This window comes from Danio aesculapii, chromosome 13 (genome assembly GCF_903798145.1).
Source record: "Danio aesculapii chromosome 13, fDanAes4.1, whole genome shotgun sequence".
Classification (NCBI taxonomy): domain Eukaryota; kingdom Metazoa; phylum Chordata; class Actinopteri; order Cypriniformes; family Danionidae; genus Danio; species Danio aesculapii.
Window position 1 is genome coordinate 34,909,294 of NC_079447.1, and position 23,452 is coordinate 34,932,745.

Genomic DNA, 23,452 nt, shown 5'->3' on the forward strand with positions numbered 1-23,452 from the left:
CTGATAATATTTTTTCTTCTGGAGAAAGTCTTTGAAAGAAATTTGTTTTATTTCGGCTAGAATAAAAGCAGTTTTAATTTTTTTTAAAAACCATTTTAAGCATTTTAATTTGTCCCATAGTCTACAGAACAAACCATCGTTATACAATAACTATATTTTGTGTTGTCACTTGTCACTTTATGTACACTGGAAGCTTCTGTAGCCAAAACAAATTCCTTGTGTGTGTGAAGCACACTTGGCAATAAAACCGATTCTGATTCTGATTCTGATTCTGATTCTGATTCTGAACTTGCCTAATTACCCTAACCTGCCTAGTTGACCTAGTTAACCTAGTTAAGACTTTAAATGTCACTTTAGGCTGTATAAAACTTTCTTGATAAATATATTGTCAAATATTATTTGCTGTCATCATGGCAAAGATAAAATAAGTCAGTAATTAGAGATAAGTTATTAAAACTATTACGTTTAGAAATGTCTTTAAAAAAATCTTCTCTCCGTTAAACATAAAATGGGGTATATATATATATATATATATATATATATATATATATATATATATATATATATATATATATATATATATATATATAATACGCATGTTGATACATATTGTTAACAGAAATTAAATGATAATTGTAAAAAATCTGATATCATGACAGCTCTACTGATAATGAGCTAAACTGAATCAACATTGAAAAGTACATAACACAAATTCACACAACAGAAATTTATGAAAACTGCTTCCTGTTTAGAGTTAATAATGCTGTAAGATTTTTTTGTTTGTTTATTTTAATGTTCAGTAGGTTTTCTTGTTTGTATATCCTTGTTGTTTGTTGGGGATGCGTGTGTTTTCTTAAGCCTGATTTTTACTTCTGCGTTGAGTGTACGAGTATAGACCGGCACAACCTTCACGTGGTCGCATACCCCTTGCCGTGACTTACGCCGACACTGACACGCACATCTCAAAGAAATTTACTACATGTCGCGACGGCGCATAGCACAAGCTCTGTGATTGGTCAGCCTGGCAGCGTAGACAAGTGTGGGCGGGCCCGAGTGTTTAACAAGTGTCGAGTCCTATGGAGGAGCTCTATGCCAACTAGTGTTTCAAAATTGTTATTGCAGAGCAACACAAACAGAATGCAGAAGGATAAAGTCACGGCTAAGCGCAAGGCATGTGCTGTGGGTCATGGCAATCACTCGACGCAGAAGCCTATATCAGCCTTCAAAGTGCTGCGATTTGAGCTCTCTTGGCCCTTATAAAATTGTGACAGAAAACAATTCAAGCTGAAAAATTAATAGGAGATTTTTAAAAAGTTGGAGCCTCCGAGTCACACCAGCTTTCTAAATCAGCACCATGGATTCAAGGCACAATGTGTAATGTTCACCACTAGTGCGTATTCATAACAAACAAAGACTGATGATTCTGTGACTTACGTGTAAAATCAAGGGAGCTGTCAGCAGCGCTGTATTTTTATACTAAATACACATGCAGGTTCTGTTATAATGCTGCTCTGTGCAGTCCAATAAAATGCACAAAATAATAAAGTGTCTTTGGTATTTCCCTGTTTTTATAAAAACAAATAAGATATTGAGTATGTGTGACATTAGCATGGTGACACAGTGCACTAGTTATAATAGCTTCTTTCTCTGAATTTGAATAGTCTTTGAAACATTTGGCATAATGTAAGTACACAAGTCAAATTATATAACACTGCTCTAGTGGTTTTTGTTGTTTTTTTTTTTTCTAGTTTTTTTTTTTTTTTTTACTTATTGTGCCTTTAAAGGTGCTTTGATGTGTTTACCAGATGAAGCAAGCTGTTTCAAACTCCTGAATCAAACTCCAAGTGAACATTTTTTTAGGCTGATTTTGTTGAAATTACATCACTTGACGTATATCACAGCCTTAATGCAATATTCAGTTGACCCAGGGTTAAAAATGACTTTATTTTAAGTGTGAACAGCCATGTTTATAAATAAAGTTGAGAGACAAAAAGAAGTAAAAATGTGTAAACTGACTGATAACTGCTGTGCTGTTTGTACAGACCATTTGCTGAAAGGTGTGCTGCTGAACGACTCTGCAGGTACAAACTGCCTGACCTCATCTCAACCCCAGCAGTGGAAAAACAATCTGAATTTCACAAATCTGCTTCAGGTTGTTGAGCTTATGCTCCATTTGACTCGACCCACAGAAGCGCATAACAGAAAACTGAGAGCTGCTGTTGTGCCCTCACTGTGTGCACCCACTGACACGAGAACACACACAAATGCACACATAAACAGACATACAAAAACACATGCATACACATTTTGGTGGTTTATGAGGACTCTCGATTGCCATAATATATTTTATAGTCTAAAAATGTTTATTAAAGTGCCTAAACCATGTCCTTACTGGTGATGTGATAAAAATATATTCCATCCACGATTCTTTTTTTGCAATGTCACAGCTGAACAACAGCATAAACTACTATGACAATGATCACCTATGTTGATTATGTGCTGAATTCAGTGTAAGTTTTAATACACTGTAGAAAAAAAGTTTTTTTTTAGCATAAATATCCAAATATCCAATAAATATCCAAATATCCAAAACTTCTTAAATAAAGAAACATTTTCTAGACAAGCAATACATGTTGTCTACAACATTACAATACAAATACAAAATTAAGTCAGTTTTTCTTTAAATCAAGCAAAATAATCTGCCAATGGGGCAAGTAAAGTAATCCTATTTCTAAGCAAAAACAATACTATTTTGCTTATTGGCAGAATATTTAGCTTGATTCAAAGAAAAACTGACTTAATTTTGACTTATTATTTCTGAAAACAAGATCAAATTTATTGCTTCAGACTCAAACAAAAAGTGCTTAAGGGGTGATTAACGTGTCAGTGCACGTTGGATTAGAGATTAATAAAGATAATCAAAAAAAGTGTGAGGCAGTTGAATGGTAAGTTAAAAAACTTCACTTAATTTCTGAGTGCCTTGGAATTTTTGTTAATATTTATTGCTAATTTTTTGTAGTGTACTATTTTGTGTTACATTTATTGTCATAATGAAAGCAGAAGCAGATACTTTACCTCTTTAACGTTCAGAATAAAATAAATAGCAAACATATAGTAGATTACAAACCTTGTCTCTACACTTCTACACTTAAATGTTTCTTTTCTGTCATTTCTGGTGTATGTAGACAGACAAATTGCTTATTGCTGGAATCTTGTCACATCGTATGCAGTCAGGACACATTGTTACACTAACTTTACCCTTAAAACATAAAACACACAGACAACCTGTGGCAAATTTTGAATGTGTAAGTCCCACATAATTTTTAACAGTTTTGAATAACAAGGACACATGTCCTCACAAACCACCTCAAATTGTACCCCATGTCACCCCATGTCATTATACAAATTTGTCCTCTTAAACCACCAGAACCAGTACACACAAAGACACACAAATACCACACATGTACACACAAAGCATTCGCTCCTATTTACCTTGTGTGATTCTGAGGATTTATTTAGACTCTCAATGTTTTTATATAAGTCAGGCAAACCACTCGTATTTCCTCCACATCTTTCTGCCATATACAAGCCCCTGTGTGTACTGTGTTTACAGTAAAGATTCGCTGCAGTTAACTGTCAGTAAGTTGTCTGGAGTCTCAAAAATGATTTTTAATGCTCGTAATCACACTAATTTGTATCAGATCCTGTCACTCTTGTTTACACGTGTAACTGCTGACAATTCAGAAGATACAACAAATTTATCTTGGTACAAGATGGCGGTAAACTGAATAAAAACATAATAATGTTTGCTCAGTAATCTAAAAAAAGTCAACACAGCCTCATTGTGAAAACGTACCCCAGTATACATTTCGGGAGAGTGCGAATTATGTAGCCTGAGCTACGTATCCCTGCATTTCGTCTTTATGACAAACACTATGGGGTGGAATTACAGTGCCAATGGCTTCTGTTTCTTTTCGCTGACCACTTACCTCTATGTGGAAGACTTTACCGCTGTTACCAGTTTGCCCAGTAGCTTGCTCCGTACGTCGGTGTCCTTGAGACGCAGGTAGGAGTTGACCGCGATGATTGGATTCAAGTGGTTCCAGAAAGCAGGTAAAAAAGGTGTTCTGTGTTTACAGTCCACCTGATTAGTCCTGAACAGCTTCTGCTGTGTGTGTGTTTACAATCAAGGGGAACCTGGGCCAGGTGTGTGAGTGAAGTGCATGATGGGATTTGTAGTGCAGTTTAGTGTGAGTTCTCCAGCAGTCTGCAAGAGCAACACTGCTGATGATCATAAAAATTATATAGAAGTTAGTATTATTGTTGTTGTTGCTATTTTTACTTTTATATAAATTGAATTACTAATAATATTGCATTTATTTTACATTAATTCATTAACCAGTGTTTAATTATTATTTACCATGTAACTAAATATTGGTTGCAACCTTAGGTTGCAGTTTGTTATTATTGTTGCTGTTATTTTAAAAATAAGAGTTGTTGTTGCTATTAATTAATTGCACTAATTTCTTTTTGATAACGAATGTAATAATTCATTTGTAATAATTATCTTAATGTTTAACTTAATCATTCTTTTGCTAGCAGCATTAATGCATTTATTTACAGTAAAGCCTTTCACACAGCAGAATATTTGCTTCCTCAAATTTAGTTGTGTACAATAATAAATAAAATAAAAAATTAAAAGTCCTATGATATATTTTACTATTATAAGCGTCACAAAACATAATGAAATATTAATTAAAATGAATCACAGAATAATTTTTTATGTATTATTATTGTTGTTTTTGTGGTTGTTGTTGTTGTTGTTAAACTATTATTGATGGACTTGTGAGGGTACATGGGACATAAAAAATTAATAAATGAATTAACCAAAGAATCAGTAAATGTTCTCATCTATGCCATCTTTGTGTTCTTCAGTATACATTTTTCTGGAACAGCATACACTGTAAAAATTGTTGCTGCCTTAAATGTTTAAATTAAATCAATTTAACTTTTAAAAAGTCACTTCAACTTACTTCAATAAAACACATCTTAAAACATCAATTCAAATTTTCCATCAAATAATGTTTAACGTACGTTCACACCGAAAGCTGGGAAAGCGTCAAAGTAGCCGGAAGTCATTCACCATGGGGGATGGTGTCTTGTAGTTTGTGATGTTTTTCAGACTTTTCCACACAGATGCTGAGTCGCTGGAAGAGAACTGACTCCTTAGTTTCTCCGAATAGTTCCTTTTTGTGACTCTAATCTCCTTTTCCAGTGTGTATTTGGCCTGCTTATACAAGGCCCTATCCCCATTTCTGTAAGCAACCTCCTTGGCCTGACGTAGTCTGAGTTTTACAGTGAACCATGGTTTGTCATTGTTGTATGTGAGTTGAGTCCTGGAAGGAATGCACACATCTTCACAGAAACTGATATAAGACGTTACAGTCTCTGTGAGCTCATCCAGATCGTTTGCAGCAGCTTCAAAAACACTCCAGTCAGTGAGGTCGAAACAGGCTTGTAGATCCTGCTCGGTTTCGTTAGTCCATCTTTTCACAGATCTTAATACAGGTTTGGCTGTTTTCAGTTTCTGCCTGTAGGTTGGAATGAGATGAATCAAACATTGGTCAGAGTGTCCCAAAGCTGCTCGTTGGACGGAGCGGTATGCATCCTTTATTGTGGTATAGCAGTGATCCAATATATTACTGTCTCTTGTGGGACATGTAACATGCTGTCTATATTTTGGCAGTTCACGGGATAGTTTTGCTTTGTTAAAATCCTCAAGAATGATTAAAACAGAGTCCGAGTGTTGTTGCTTTATCACCGTGATCTGATCAGCTAGTTTCTGTATCGCGTGTGCGTGCGGAGGAATGTAAACACTGACGAGGATGAACGAGCAGAACTTGCGCGGGGAGTAAAAAGGCTTACAGTTAATAAACAGTGCTTCGAGATCTGGACAGCACATCTTCTTTAAAACTGTTACATCTGTACACCACCTTTCATTGATGTAAAAGCACGTCCCGCCACCGTACGATTTCCGCATTGATTCTTCGTCGCGATCCGCTCTGAACAGCTGATAGCCCGGTAGGTGAAGCGCGTTGTCCGGTATGGTGTTGTTCAGCCAGGTTTCCGTGAAACACAGAGCAGCTGAATGCAGAAAATCCCTGTTTGTCCGAGAGAGCAGAATGAGTTCGTCTATTTTGTTGGGTAGAGAGCGGTGATTTGCCAGATGGATGCTAGGCAACGCGGTCCGAAATCCGCGCTGTCTGAGTTTCAAAAGCGTGCCTGCACACTTTCCCCGTCTGCGCGCTTGAAAGCGTTTGAGTAGCACTGCAGCTCCTCCGACTACAATGTCCAACAGAACATATATATATAAATACACTATATACATAAATACACTATATATATATATATATATATATATATATATATATATATATATATATATATATATATATATATATATATATTTATATACATATGTGTATTATATTTATTATAAATAAAACTATTCTTATTATTAATTATTTAATTGTTCTTCAAAATAATCTTAAATGTAACTGGAAAACAATGTTAAGACAACTGAAGTGATATGCTAAGATCATTTAAGAAATTACTTTTGCATTAATATTAATTTCATTTAAATGAAATTCTATAGAAAATTCAATAAAATACAAAAAAAAAGATGTGTTATAGGATTATCTGTTGTAGACTTGACACATGGCAGAGAATTAGGTTTGTTAAGTCTTACCTCTCTGACTCGTCATCCCTCCTTTTTGCTTCATACAAAAAAATCTATCAGGAGGAATGCTTAGTAAGATCACCATCATATTGTTTAAACTTTAGTTTTGTCCACTTGCAAAACAAAAAAGGCTGTTACGCTGGTTTTACAATGCATGGACGGCGCGTAACAAGCAGGTAGCCTGCTTTTTTGGTGTGCATGTTTACTACCGGGACTCTCAGAAGAAGAGCAGCGCGTGCGAGAGGCGTGCCCCAGTGAATTGAGTCTAGCGATGCCCCTGGTTCCGACCACAGTTTGATTGCAGTCGCCGGATTTTCAATTATTTACAATGCTTTCTTACAGGAACATGCATTAAATAAGTTACTGGCGAGTTACTGATGTACATTAATGTTATATATATTTATCTTTAAAAATGCGGGAATCTCATGTGACAATACAAAACTATTGCTGCTTCAGGATATTTCAGCCATATGGACACATTGGACAATTAAGTGGAGCAAAGTCACACCACAGGCAACTTGATCTTCCATTGTTAAATAAATTTGATAAGAAATGTGCAACATTTTCACGCTAGAAAGCATGTTTTATGCAGGAATGTAACTGATATGCTGCAACGGCTGAAGCTGAAGGCAGACAGCGTAGTCGCCAGGGCGGCCAGAGCGACCTTGGACACTCTCACCGCTTTCGGTGTGAACGCACAGTAATGCTGAAGCCAAATTAACCAACATTCTGAAAACGTACGTCTATATACACTTCTAGAAATTGCGAATTATGTAGCCAGAGGTACGTATGACTGCATTTCGTCTTTAAAACGAACACTACAGGGCAATATGAAACCATCACTTTTCTCACTTACCAGCTGACCGCTTACCTGTATGTGGATGGCTTTTCTGCTGTTAGCAGTTTGTCTGGTTGCTCGATACATACATCGACGGACTTGAGATGGGTTTGCGACGACGGGGTTCAAGTTCGGTGAAGAACAGTTCCAGAAAGTTGGTAAGACAAAAACAAAAGCCAAAAAATTTAATAAACAAGTAAATAACAGTGAGAATGTGATAAAATCTGAAAACAGGATAAAAATCAGGGGGCTTTTCTTTTTTAAATTGCTTTTCAAAACACTGTGGTTGGGTTTAGGGAAGTGGGTGGTTGGGTCAATCGGTGCTTTTTAAAACACTATTGGTTGGGTTTAGGGAAGAGGGAGGATCGGTCATTTGGTCAGTCACTCAGTCAGTCAATCGACAGAAACCTCTGGTGGATTTATGTGCGAACAGCAGGCGCAATTGGCACTCTCGGGAGAAAGCGTACACAGCGGCCTCTGGTGGATTTGCAAAAACAAAAAAAAAACGTAGGCCCTGAGATGTATTTTGCTCTCTCCAGAAATGCATATGGGGTATGTAATCAGAATGAGCCTGGGTTGAAATTAACTTATTAAAATGAATTAAAGTAACATAAAAGCATCTGCTGTAATGTTTTTTGCTAATATACTCTACTGTTTAACAACATATAAGTAAAAAAAGTGACAGAAATAGTGACCAGGACACAAATGGTCCTTTATCACAATAACTTCAGCTTCGTCCCAATAACTTCAAGCAGAGCAGAAAAGAAGCAAAACAAGAAAGCGAGACACGGTATTGTAAATGAGAAGCACACAGTACATCTCCCTCCATCTGTCTCTGTCACCGCAGCCTTTCTTCCCCTCTCGCTGCTCCTGTCTAAAGCTCACACTCTTCTCATTTCTCATGTCTTTTGCTCTGTCACCGAGGTGCAGGAGCCTGAGGTGAACTCATAATGAGCTTGTGAAACTCACTTTTCCTATTGTTTTGCTGGACTCACACACACACACTGTGGTTGGATTTGCTCTCAGTGTACAGACAACAGCAGGCCTTGATCTCTGCTCTGCTGTAGCAGCACAGTGACAGCATGTCTCACAGCCGCTAATGATGCACATACATATGAATAATGAATTTCTTTTTCCTTATTGCTGTTTGAACGCATTGTCAAATTCCCTCAAACCACTCTGCAATATTTACCTTTTTCTCTGCACGTGACTGATGCGTTTCAGATTATGGGTTGTGCTTCTGGTTTGGAGAGCTTCCATTCAAAAGAATTGAAACACTAAGTAATAAGGCTATGCTATGAATAATCCACAAACATAGTGAAAACAGAGTGAGAGATGTGCTTGGCTTTCTGCTTTATTTTTATCATAAATATAATGTTATGCTTGGTGGAACTGCTTTAGTATTACAAGCATATCTGTGGTTCTTTTATGGAATACTTTGCTTTTTTATCCCTCCATATTAGTTTCTCTTTGTATTCCCTATACAGCACAATACTATTTAATATTCATCCATAATAGTGCTGCATAAGGACTTCGAAAGGTTATTTGTGGTCTGCTGAAATTATTTGTTAAATTCATGCTTTATTATCATATGAGCTTTGTTAAATCAGGTTATGTTAATAAGTTATAATGACTTATAATGTTCATTTGATTCGATCCATGTCGTTGATCCAAACGACATAAGACAACCACGGATTTTCAACAGAGCAGAATAAATGTTATATTGCATAGCTATTTTTTTCAGTTAATTGAGTCATTTGTGCCATCAAAACATTTTGATCATAGAAATAACTGGACAATGATATAAAATATATACAGTTGAGGTCAGAATTATTAGCCCCCTTTGAATTTTTTGTTCTCTTTCAAATATTTCCCAAATGATGTTTAACAGAGCAAGAAAATTTTCACAGTATGTCTGATAATATTTTTTCTTCTGGAGAAAATATTATTTGTTTTATTTCAGCTAGAATAAAAGCAGTTTTTAATTTTTTTAAAACCCATTTTAAGGTCAGAATTATTAGCCCTTTTATATATATATATATTTTTTCGATAGTCTACAGAACACAGGCTCAGTGGTAAGCACAGTGGCCTCAAAGCAAGAAGGTCACTGGTTTGAGTCCCTGCTGGACCAGTTGGCATTTCTATATGGAGTTTGCATGTTTTCGTGGGCAGGCATGGGCAGTATTTATGACACATGTATTTCAAATACGTATTTTAAATACAAAATAGTATTTTCTCATTTGTATTTGATGGGTTTTATGAAAATGGGTTTATATTTTGTATCAAAATACTTAAGTGTCTTGTATTTTTGTATTTTAAAATACTGGAAAATACTTTGTAAGAAGTCTACATTTTCATATCATAAAAATGAGATTGATCAAAACAGGAAACTGATTAAGCAGGTGGTCAATGCTAATATGTAATAGCAGTATAGAGTAAAAATCGGCATCAGCATTTTCTCTTCAGAAATGAGATGGAATAAAATGTCAGTCCTTAAGAACAGGATGCAGAACTTCAGAACATCCTCAGTGTCAGCCTCAGGGCTGCAGGTGGAAAATTCAGAGAAACTTAAGAATAATATAACACCTAAAGATGGTTTACTGGCGTTCGCTAAAGGTAAACTGAGGCTCTTCCAGTTTAGGAGGAACTGAAAACAGCTTGGGAAAATTGGTTAACTGCACAAATAATAGTAGTTTTAGATGGATTGCTGATGTAGATGCCAAGAAAATAAGACAAACAACATACAAATAAGTCATACAGTAGCGATTCCTAAAATATTTTATAGACTGTTTTAAATACAGGTCCTCTTAGCTAATGAAGAGGAAAAATGTTACAGTGGCACAATACAATATGCGAGATACAAATATTTAATAATACTCCAGTCTATACAGCCTGGTCAAAAACTCCAGACTCTTGTTACATGGCAGCAGCAGGATGTATATGAAGAGTTTATTTGCAAAAACAGATAGCTCTATTTTTAGAGATCATGTTTTATGATTTGCAATGAAGAGTACAATTGCAAAAAATATGATTTATGGACATGACTGAAACTGGAGATTTTCAGAAATCAAGTTTTTACATGAAGTAGAAAGGATTTCAATTGCAAAAAAATAAATGTATTAAATAAAATTATGTGAACAAAAACATTTTATGAGGATGGTATGGTGGCTCAGTGGTTAGCACCTCACAGAAATATGGTCGCCGGTTCGAGTACCGGCTGGGTCAGTTGGCATTTACTGTATGTGTGGAGTTTGCATGTTTTCCTCATGTTGGCGGGGGTTTCCTCCAGGTGCTCCGGCTTCCCCCACAATACAAAGACGTGCTATGAGTAAACCAAATAAACTAAATTGGCCATATAGTGTATGAGTGTGTATGGGTGTTTCCCAGTACTGGGTTGCGGCTAGAAGGGCATCCGCTGTGTAAAACATATGCTTGAATAGTTAATACTGCTGTGATGACCTCTCATAAATAAGGAACTAAGCTCAAAAATATATATATGAAGAGATATAATACTATGTTCCAACTCATTATCTGCATTAGATGTTTTTTTACAGTGATTTGTTTTTTTACAGTTCATCCAGAGATCATCTTTAAGACAGCACTTTATATATGAAATTTGTACAAAATTTATACAAAAGTCAAAGAGAAACAAACGTTTATGAATACCTATTCATGTACAGTAGAGGTAAATGAGATGGCAGAGAAGCTGACTTAAACTTGCTCTGAGAAATGCTGTTGCTGTTAATCATTGTTTACTTCACTAAGTCAGTTTAATGGTAAGAGTATTGATCGAATAGGCCTGTTGAGGGTTTGCAAGGAATTTTTATACTCTCTTGTAAAAGTATTTTGTATTATTTTCAAAATACAAAATACAGTATTTTATTTTTAAACATTTGTGGCTGCTGTATTTTGTAATTTAGCTTAATACACATAAAATTTCGGTGTTTTGTACTTTATATTAAAATACATTTCAATGTATTTTTGCCCACGCCTGCTCATGGGTTTCCCGTGGGTGCTCTGGTTTCCCCCAGTCTAATGACATGCTTTATAAGTGAACTGAATAAACTAAATTGGCCTTAGCGTATGTGTGTGAATGAGTGTGTATGAGTGTTTCCCAGTATTGGGTTGCGTCTGGAAGAGCATCCGCAGCATAAAACATATGCCAAAATAGCTGGTAATTCATTTTGCTGTGGTGACCTCTAATAAATAAAGGACTAAGCTAAAGTAAAATTAATGAATTTCAACCAAAGTTGCTTAATTGTTGTTTTTCCAATCTGATAAACTAGATTTCTGACTGAATTTAAATTCAATTAAAAACTATTTCGAAATTCTGTCAAAAAAGCACGCTTTAACACACAATCATCCTCAACAACACTAACCAGCAGCAAGAGGTTTTATGTGCGTATGTTTTTGTGTGTGTGTATGTGCCTGTTTGTGTTTTTTATATTGAAATTTGTATAATAACAGGCATTTGACCTAGGTATTACAACATTGATGTGGGTTATAAGGTCATGATTTATGTTCTTGTAATTCAAAATGCTTAAAAATATTAATGGCATCTGAAAAAATTGCCACAGATTTCATGTGAGGGTTGGGTTTAGGGATAGGGCCATATACTATATAATAATATTTTTATATAACATGTCACACCACTTTTTTATCAGCTTCACTGGCTTCGGGTAAAATTTCATATTGATTTTAAAGTATTAAAATCAATACTAAGTACTCACTTTCAAGGTAATTCATTATCTTGCTCTTCAATATATCACCGAACTTTATACCCCTTCTCGCACTCTTAGATCAGCCAACTCTTTCTGCTTGGTGCCACCGCGTACTTGATTAAGCACAATGGGAACCAGATCTTTTAGCTCTATGGCTCCTCGGCTATGGAACTTGCTTCCCCTGGACCTAAGGAGCAGTGACAGTCTTCACACTTTTAAACCTCGTCTCAAGACCCATCTTTTTAAGCAGGCTTTCTTTTGACTATCTTTTTTCATGTTATTTTATACTCACAATGTGTCTGTACCTGTACCTCCTTACATGTATTTAATATTTTGTTTGGCATTGTTTTATTAATTGTTTTAATTTGTTCTGGTATGGCTGTTGAATCTTGTTGTAAGGCAACCTTGGGTGTCCAGAAAGGCACCATTTACAAGTAAATTAATAATTATTATTATTATTAATAATATCTCATAATACAATATATGCACTATGCCACCCCTGATAAATAATGGACTAAGCTAAAGGAAAATGAATGAATGAATGAATGAATGAATGAATGAATGAATGAATGAATGAATGAATGAATGAATGAATGAATGAATGAACATCTGCTGCTCATGAATGAATGAGGGTTTTTTTCAGAAAGTAAAACTGTACAATTAACTGTGAGGGTTGGGTTTAGGGTTTGGGTTAACATAATTATCCTATGTAAGCCTTTAAGTTGTACTGTCATCATGGAAAAGACAAAAGATAGTGGTATTATTAATAATTAGATGTTTAAAAATGTGTCAAAAAAATCTTGACTTTATTAAACAGCACATGGGAATTATTTGAATGGAAAAAAAATTCAAACCAATTATTCTAGATGATTAAAAACTGTCATACACAAGATGCAGATAATTAAAAACTACCTATTACACGTATTGGTATACTTGAGGTATAGCGAAAAGTTCAGTCTTATGTAAAAAAAATCTAATGAAGAAAACGATCAGTCGATCTATCAATCAATCAAACATTCAATAGTCTACTATTATAGTGGGTCATTCTTTCCAAAACAGACTACAAAATTTTTGTTCCTAGAAATACATGACTGAATAAATCAATTAATAATATTTATTGACATACTAACAAATATTGACAGAATCTCTAAATCTTAGTATGTAAATATTTCCTCACATAAGGAAGCGGGAACATTTGCAGTGTTTCTGAATGGATCTAGTCCCATCTAGTGGTGAACACTTTTATAGGTCTCGAACAACTCGTGAAAATATAACTCATCCTTGATAACTCAACCTTGAATGATAAATCAATCAATTAAATAAATAAATATATAAAAAGTATATATAAATATTTCCATTTTAATGTGAATGTCTTTGGTTAACAATAGATAATATTAAATATGGTCTATATATAATATATAATATGAATTATTTTAATATATAACCATTTTGTTTAGAATTTTAATTTGCAGTATTTCATTTTGAATTTAAAAGTTTATTTAAAAGTTTAATCTTTTGAATTTAAAAGTTTAATCTTTATGACAAAAGATTGTGGTATTATTAATAATTAGATGTTTAAAAATGTGTTAAAAAATCTTGACTTTATTAAACAGCACATGGGAATTATTTGGGTGGAAAAAAGTAAATTCATAACGATTATTCTAGATGATTAAAAACTGTGATCCACAAGATGCAGATAATTAAAAACTACCTATTACACGTATTGGTATACTTGAGGTATAGCGAAAAGTTCAGTCTTATGTAAGCAAATCAAATGAAGAAAACGATCAATCAGTCGTTCTATCAATCAATCAAACAATCAATAGTCTACTATTATAGTGGGTCATTCTTTCCAAAACAGACTACAAAATTTTTGTTCCTAGAAATACATGACTGAATAAATCAATGAATAATATTTATTGACATACTGACATATATTGACAGAATCTCTAAATCTTTGTATGGAAATATTTCCTCACATAAGGAAGCGGGAACATTTGCAGTGTTTCTGAATGGATCTAGTCCCATCTAGTGGTATACACTTTTACTAGGTCTCAAACAACTGGTGAAAATATAACTCAATCTTGATAACTCAACCTTGAATGATAAATCAATCAATTAAATAAATAAATATATAAAAAGTATATATGAATATTTCCATTTTAATGTGAGTGTCTTTGGTTACAAAAGATAATATTAAATATGGTCTATATATAATATGATATAAATTATTTTAATATATAACCATTTGGTTTAGAATTTTAATTGGCAGTATTTCATTTTGAATATAAAAGTTTCATCTTGACAAAAATCTGGCTAAATAACAAAAAACTTCAATATTAAATCTTAACCCTTTGGTGATTGGTGCCCACATCTGTGGACAGTTAAATTACCACAATTTAAGGTTCATTAATCATACATCATAGTAATTTTTTTCAAACAACTTGAGCACATTCTCAGTAGATTGATAAAAATATAGTACGTGATGACATCATTAATCCAAGATGGCTAATATTCATTTTGTAATTTTTTTAATTTGTCATGATATATATATATATATATATATATATATATATATATATATATATATATATATATATATATATATATATATATATATATATATATATATATATATATATAATAAATTAAGTTACTATAAACAATTTCTTTTGTACATATTACATCAGTGAATGAATTTATATCAATTAATTTATATGCCTACATGTCTAAATTGTAAATTAAAATTAAGCTCAAAAAGGTTTCAATTGTTCAATGAATTTCAATTTTTTTTTTTTTTTCATCGTTTTAATTTCTGCAATTAGTTTTGCAGGGTGGGAGGTCTGGTAAATGATGTCAGAATTTTCAATTTTGTGTGAACGATTGGAGTATTTAAACATATTTAAAAACATCCAGTTCACTTACCTGCTTTGAACACCAGATGGCGCAGTAACGCAGGTAACAAAGCAGTCTCTTGCGATAGATGGAAATCGAAATGGAAAAAAAACTGAAGACCCTCTGATCTGCTGAGAATATTTTGTTAACATAGATCTAAATAAGTCTAGAAAATAGCCTATGTTGACAGGGCAAGTTTTGTTAGCTACTTTATTTTAGATAATTAATTGCTAATAAATAATTTTATTTATTTTCTTAGTTTCAGTTTTGATTAACGTCAACTTAATATGTTATTGTGGTTTATTTGATGTATGCCTTTTTTCTTTTTATTTGACTTTCATTTATTTTTGGAACTTTTTGTTTTTCATGTAATCGTAATTTACAAATGCACAAGAAACAAAAAATCTATGCCTGTAATTTGTATTTTTCATAAAGAAAGAACATCAATTGGTTAATTAAGAAAGCAAAAAATCGCTCATGCAGGATTACATTTATAAACATTATAATGATGGACAACAGACGTCAAGTAATTTCGTCAAAATGTTTTGTATACTTCTGATTTCTTTAAGCTGCTAGTGGAATAAGGGGGGGGGGATAAGTTATAAATATTCTCATTTTGTAGCTCTAAAAAACTATGATAACTGATTTTACTGAATAACAGCTCGTAACGGTAGCTCATGCGATGTATAAAAAAAATTAGTTGACTTAAAAATAGTGAGTAAAACGTTGGGTTTTAAAATGATTAGCTGACGTTAGTGAGTAAACCCGTTGCATTAAAATAAGTAAGTAAGTGAATCGTGCATAGTTATAAAATAAATAAAATAAAAAGTTAAATCAAAGTAACAGTTCCAAGTTACAATGGGTCTACTCACTTTTTAAATATAGTCAACTTGTCACTATTAAGGCAACAGGTTTGCCCTCTGTTTTAACAATCGCTTTTTATAGTGTAAGATCATATCAGTATAGATCATAACAAAACATCATGAAATCCCGAATTATATCGCCTAATCCTTCTATAAAAAACAAACAAAAAATAAATAAATAAATAAATAAATTTCAGACCTATTTATATCTATTTCAGACTTTATGGGCTAATCAAAATCTTTACAATTATCTTATATGTTTGTGTGATGCTAGCAAGTACAGCATTATACATGTAAAATATTTTATTAACGCGTTTTTATGTTGTTATGTTTGATTATTTGCTTCATTTTTATAACGCACAGGGAAATATTTCTGTCAACAATGTAAAGCAAACTTGGGAAATTAATTTATCAAATAGCCTAACTGTCGCATTTTAATGCTGATTTTTGCGAATTATCTCAACATGAGTTTTCTCCTATGTAACCAGCCTTGCAGTCTTTCTATCAGTGTTTATGAATGACTTAAATCATCTCCGTGAAATTCAGTGTAAAGCCACACCTACTTGGAGGAGACTGTCATCTATTGGTTGCAAGAGACAAGATTAGACACCGTATTTGCTGCACTTGGGTGTATAAATGACCAAACTTGTCTAACAAAAGCAGACACTTGTTGCTTTTAACCCGAGCAGTCAGAGACAGTGTTGTGCGTTACAGTGAGAGCGTGAGCTCCAGACAGACACATTTGCCTTCTTGGCACTGGAGATATGAACACCATCGACGCGCAGATCCATAATAATAGTAACGCTGCTGTCAACCATCTCCAGCAATTGCCAAAAAGCGCGCACGAGACCTCGGATATGGCCGTGTATTGTGACAACTTCAGTGTTTACCACCAACAGAGTCTACCTGCGGCGCAGAGGCCAGCCGGATACGGCCTGGGGGACTACGCGACCCCAAACCCCTACCTGTGGCTCAATGGACCTGGTGTCAACTCCTCTTCGTCCAATATACACGGGAACAACAGCCCATCATTCATCCCGCCGGCGTACGGCTCTCAGAGGCAATACCTGAGCAACTCTTCCGGGTTCGCCGGGCCGGATTTAGGCTGGCTCTCCATCGCGAGTCAAGAGGAACTTTTAAAGCTCGTGCGCCCGCCATACTCCTACTCGGCTCTCATAGCTATGGCGATACAGAACGCGCACGAGAAAAAGCTAACTCTGAGCCAGATTTATCAGTATGTGGCGGATAATTTTCCGTTTTATAAGAAGAGTAAAGCGGGGTGGCAGAACTCCATCAGGCACAACCTTTCTCTCAATGACTGTTTTAAAAAAGTGCCGCGTGACGAAGACGATCCAGGTGAGTGATGCTGCTGCGCCTTTGCGTTCGTGACTGATGGTTCCATAAATAAACTTTAGCAATCATGAAATCTTTGTTTTGCAAAAAAAAAAATAATAATAATAATAATAATAATATTAATAATAATAATAAAATAAAATATATAAACAAAGACAGAATGAATATATATATATATATATATATATATATATATATATATATATATATATATATATATATATATATATATATATATAGCTATTAACGTGTATGTGTCATAAGCTAATAAAATTGCTAAATTGCACTTTTAAGACAACCAATTAGCAAACTGACTCTGTATTGCAAAAACGCAATACAAAACATTCTTGAAAACACAAATTATTTGATAATTATCTTTGTTAATTTCTGGATAAAAGTCATTTATACACATGTTCAGTCATTCTTAATAAAAAGCCAAACCGGAAAAAAACAGGCTAAATATGAATACAAATAGAATGTTAATGTGGAATGTTAATAATATATAATACATTACTAAATAATATAATCAATAATATTATAAAAATAATGTTATTTTGGAATGTTAACAGATTGTTTGAGGGTGAAAAAATCATAACACAGTAGTGAACTACCAACTATTAAACTTTAATTTAAAAGTTTTTTTTTTTTTAATAAGTGTAATACATTTTGTTAATATTTTGTCTGCTGATTCAATTGTTAATTTTGCTGTAATATCACCCATTTAGGCCATTATGTTTTAATGACCCTTAGGTTTTGGGGGGGAAATCTTTTTTTTTTTTTTTTTGCTGCATATTTTAAAGCACGTTTGAAGTTTAAAAAAAAAACATCTAGATATAGGTGTTAAAATGTGCCTATATATATTAGGGAAAACTTACTTTGACAACATTATTGGGAAACTGATCATTAAAATATACACTCATGTATTTATTATTAAATGTTTTTGTTGTGCCATTTGACTATGTTTCATTCAAATCATAAAATCTAAACCAATAGCCCTCAATAAAATATAAATGATAGTAATAATAATAATAATAAAATAATAATAAGCTTAAACATACAAAGTTAGCATTAGTAGCCTACTAAGTTACACAAATAATTATATTTCATAGCAATTATGCTTGCACAAGATTTCTTCATACCTTTGGTGATATTTTTTGCCATTGACTCACATAAGTTACAATATAAAAATGCTTTTGAAACTATTTAAATTCACAGCAAATAACATGAAAAGATACATTTGTGTTACGATACTAACTATCCGTTTGATTTGAAGGGAAAGGAAACTACTGGACCCTAGACCCCAACTGTGAAAAGATGTTCGACAATGGAAACTTTCGTAGAAAAAGGAAACGCAGATCTGATTCCAGCACAGGTGTTTCCAGTAACACAAAACCGGAGGATGATCGTCAGCTCGCCGGTATCAAACCCACTGACAGCCCTCACCTCACTGGACCCGCATCTCCTGACGCGGACGTGGCCACTGACACCCACAAAGCCGCGTCTCCCGCAGGCCTCGCGAGCGCTCCGTGCTTCAACAACTTCTTCAATAGTATGTCTGCCTTGGGTTCATCCTCGACTCCAGCCAGCAGACATGGCTCTCTAGGGCTGGTCAACGAACTTTCCAGCCGAAATATCAGCGCTTTGAGCCCGTATCATGCCAGCTCAGGGCCTGACGCAGGTGGAGCGCCCGAGCTCCAGGACAGCGTGCACGTCAACCGGGGAATGTACTATAACTCTTTTACCGGCGGCCAGAGCGCGCAGTTCAACGGACACTTCTATAACAGCTTCAGTGTCAACAGCCTCATTTACCCTCGAGACGGAACGGAGTTATAAATCTGTCACGTTCGTGAATACCCGCCATTACGCGTAGGTGTAACACTGTGTGTGGGTTCATCAAGTGCAGCAGGCAATAAAAAAAAAAAAAAACATTAAAGTGCGACATTCACATATTCACACCTAAAAATAAAGGTTCTTTATTGGCATAGATAGTTTCTTGAAGAACCATTAACATTAATGGAACCTTTCCATACCATAATTTACAGAGAAGAAAAGTTCGTTAGATTATTATAATGTTCGGTAACACTTTAGTTTAAGACCACAATTCATGCTATTAACTGGCTTAGTACCTGCCTATTATTAGATATTACCTGTTCATAAGTAGTTATAAAATACGATCTTATTCTGCATGTAAAACCTTAACCCAACTTCTACCTTACTATTAAAAAACAGCTGTTTAGTTTAATAAGCTAGTGTTAGTAAATGGTTTGTTAATATTATAAAGTGTGACCTAAACTAAAGTGTTACCTAATGTTCTTCACATAATTAAAAGGTTATTTAAAAAATCGTTCTTTGGGTATCCAAAAAAAAAAAAGGTTATTCTGTGGTATCACTGTGAACACCCTTCTTTGGTTCCTCCTGGTAACTTAATTTTTGTAAAGTGTTAAAATCCACCAAATGAGTGAATTCTGATGTATTAAGTGTCAAAACACATTCTGTTCTGTGAAAAATCATTTGTGTCTTAACACAGATTTCCATATTATGTGCCAGTTTGTGAACATGCACTAATTTAAAAAGATTTTTCATTTTAGATTGTTAATAGGAGTTTGCTGGAGTTTGCCTTGGTATCGATGATTGCCAAGATTCAGTATTGTCTAGTGTTAAAATAAGTTCTGTCTCTGTGTTTTACTTTCTTGTGTATTTTTTTCTGTAAATTCAGTCATCTTGTTATATCCTCTTTTTTACTATTTATATTAAGTTATGTACCTTGCAGTTTGTGCTTTAAGGAAAGAAATATAGTATGTGATCTGTTCTGAATTAACAAATGTCATCATGCCACTAATTCACTTGTTTTTTAAATAATGTTGCATAGGTGATGATCTTTACACAGATAAAACCACTACATTTTATTGTTTCTCTGCGGTTTGTGCTAAATGTTGTTTATTTATTTGCAACTGTTTCTGCACTGCTTGACAAAGTTAGCAACAATTCAAACCAAGTTTTAAAATAACTAATAAAAAATCCTAAAAAAAAAAACAAAAACAAAAAAACAAAGCGAATAACATTTTTGATATAGGACATACATTTTTCATTTTCATTTAATTTTATTAGACACTCTTGCACTGAATCAAAATATCTACAGGTTTAGATTTTTATTTCAGTATGTGTGTGTTGACAATGAAATTATCACAATAGATTTTTACAAAAGCGATTCTATGAACAAGAAATGGAAAACGCAAGTAACACTTTGATGTACTAATGTAATGATTGAAATAAAAGGTCAAAAGCAAGGTAAAATAATGTTCCCCCAATATTCACAGATCTTTTAAGTAAAAATGAAACAACATATTTATTCTGATTTGCTCTTATTGAATTCATTCCTTCATTTTCCTTCGGCTTAGTCTCTTTTTCAGAGGTTGCCACAGTGGAACGAACAATAACATCCCTAATTAAATTATAAAAGTATAAGAATAATGTATTATATTTTAAATGTTTAAAAACATATTACTGACAATTGGGTAAGACCTACATGTTTAAAGTCATTAAAATAATTCTGGGGTTGCATTGTGATCCTTAAATAGAGTCTTTATGTGTTATCACATCATTACATATGCCTAACCAACCAATTTTCTTTTGTAATTCGTGGAGAAATGTAACGGGAAACATTCAAAATAGAAAAAAAATTGGATTAAAACAACGATTGCCCTGCATTTGAAAATTATTTATACAGTACTTCTGTACTCCAACTATTCCATATAGAGGAATAGTTTTACTTTTGACATAGCACTTTATTGTTAAAAGTGTAAAGTATTTCTTGCTGAACAGTGTCTGTCTTCACGACGATCACCATAATTTACATACACTTTAGTTAGGTAAAAACAAATTGATAAAAAATGAATGTTTTACGTTAGACAAGCAGAGTTGCTCAATGCAAATCCACGATGAGACTCTTTGGTTATGTAATATCAGCATCATCATACTGACGATGCAATGCAGAGATTAGTTGTATTTTTATAATGTTTTTCTACTACAATTACAGCAGGAGAGCTTTTTCTAAAGACAACAGAAAGATGCAAAGATAACAAAGCTGTAGTTTTTGTGCCACAGAAAACAATACCACTATTGTTCTGTCCACCAGAATGTTTGTGTGCTAAAAATACCTAATTTGATTACGTACTGTATACACCTCTCCAAGTATAACAGCATATTTTTGATATCGATATCTTTGATTTGGTAAAGTCTTTAATCTCTAGAGACATGCTGTTTTGAAGGCATTAAAGAGCAGTGAAGTGAGATGAATTAAAAGGGGCTGCCCGCCTCTCTTTGTCCTCTCTTCATTAGAACTGTCTGAGTAAAAGCGGGACAGACCCAAGTGCTTGTTTAGAGATTAAGGGGAGAAGAAGAAGGAAAAAACTCCCATTGAGAAATTCCCTCAGTTAGCAGGGCAGTGCCACCCAGGAGAAGATGGAGAGGTGTGGGTTTGGGTGGAGGCCAGTCAGATTCAGGTTCACAAAAACAAAAATAAAAGAACAAGACGTATATAAAAATCATGTATATTCGTATTAAAATGCATTATTTAAAAAAAATGAAAACACTCAAACACTTATAACCCTATTATAACCCTCTTGTAAAACAAGTGACCAAAAAAATTACAAAATAAGTTATTAATTAATTATTAAATAAACATGTAAATTGTTAATTAACTGAAATATTACCTCCTTCAAAGTTACTTAGTAGTCTAAATGTTTTATATAAAACATGTATGGCTGGAAAAAAGAAAGAAAGAATCTTTGCAATACTAAAAATGAAAACAGCAATATTAATAAATTGTAAAATTTAATATAATAAATTACAATTTTATATTTTTTATTCAAACTTCCACAATCAATAATGAGTATGGATTACTTAAATATGAAGACTGTATGGCTATTCATTTAATTTGTGGTACTGTTGTCATTTAACTGTTAATTTAAGAGGCTTATTTTTTTCTTAATTCAGATGTATGGACTGTAAATTTATTTACATGGCCATTCCATATTGTTAATATAGTCAAAGCTAAAGGTTCTAGAGCTGCGGTTTCCCCTACAAGTCTAAAGACAAAAAAAAATGACATTGTTTATTAACGTAGTAAAACTATTTCAGAATATTACTGTTTTCAGTAAAGGTTTTTTTAAATGCGGTATTTTCTCAATTTTAACTATGTGGCATTGTGATTTTTTTATTTGTATTTTTACATTTTTGTTGTGCATTCTGACTTTATCTTCATCTCTGAAATGACAAAAAATTTGAGAATAACAGAAAAAAGATTGACAATTGTTTAAGAACCTTACATAGAACCACAAAAGACTCTAGTAAAAAGGTATTTTTAGATCATTAAAAATGATAATTAAAAAATAATAATAACATAAACATTATTTTCAGAACTGTTGACTAAAACGTTCTTTAGTGGAACCGAGCATGCTTTTCTATGGCATCAGTGCAAAAGGGCTCATTGTGGAACTTTTATTTTAAAGCATTGATTTTAAAAAGTTCTTCATATAACCATAAATGCTAATAAAAAAAATCTTAATTCTAAGAGTGTATACTATACTGTACATACACACTGTTGGAAGCAGTAATTTCACATGCTGTCAACTTGTAAAGGTCTTTCTTAAAGCCACAGTAGTATAGAGTTTGGTGTAGTTTGGAGCTGATCTAGCATCTCAGACACAATACTAGACTCATTTTTACAATGAGAATGTAAGATATTACATACTGTATGGCGCTGTTTAGTCTGGCCTGATGCTCAGGTTTTTTAGAACTTGCCTAAGACAATCACCAGGCAAAGCAGTGCTCATCTCTAGCTGCAGAACTCGATGATTTGTTTCTCTGATTTGTAGAGCTCGCAACAGACCACATGATGTATGCACAAAACAGGGCAGAAGTGTCCATATTCCACTAGCCATGCAAAAATTGTGATATATAAAAAACAAACTTGACAGGAGAATGTATACAGCTGTAAACTCCAAGTAAACATATTTAATATTGACTTAATTGAACTTTTTAA

General features: G+C 33.6%; 1 protein-coding gene across 1 annotated transcript; it reads left to right on the forward strand.

Annotated features, from left to right (window-relative positions):
- Window positions 1–16,721: 16,721 nt before the first annotated feature.
- foxi2 (forkhead box I2) lies at window positions 16,722–20,315 on the forward strand. The gene is made up of 2 exons (XM_056470921.1): window positions 16,722–17,412; window positions 18,683–20,315. Exons 1-2 carry the CDS (start codon window positions 16,821–16,823, stop codon window positions 19,240–19,242), a joined length of 1,152 nt encoding a protein of 383 aa, XP_056326896.1. The 5' UTR covers window positions 16,722–16,820; the 3' UTR covers window positions 19,243–20,315.
- The last annotated feature ends 3,137 nt before the right edge of the window (window positions 20,316–23,452 follow it).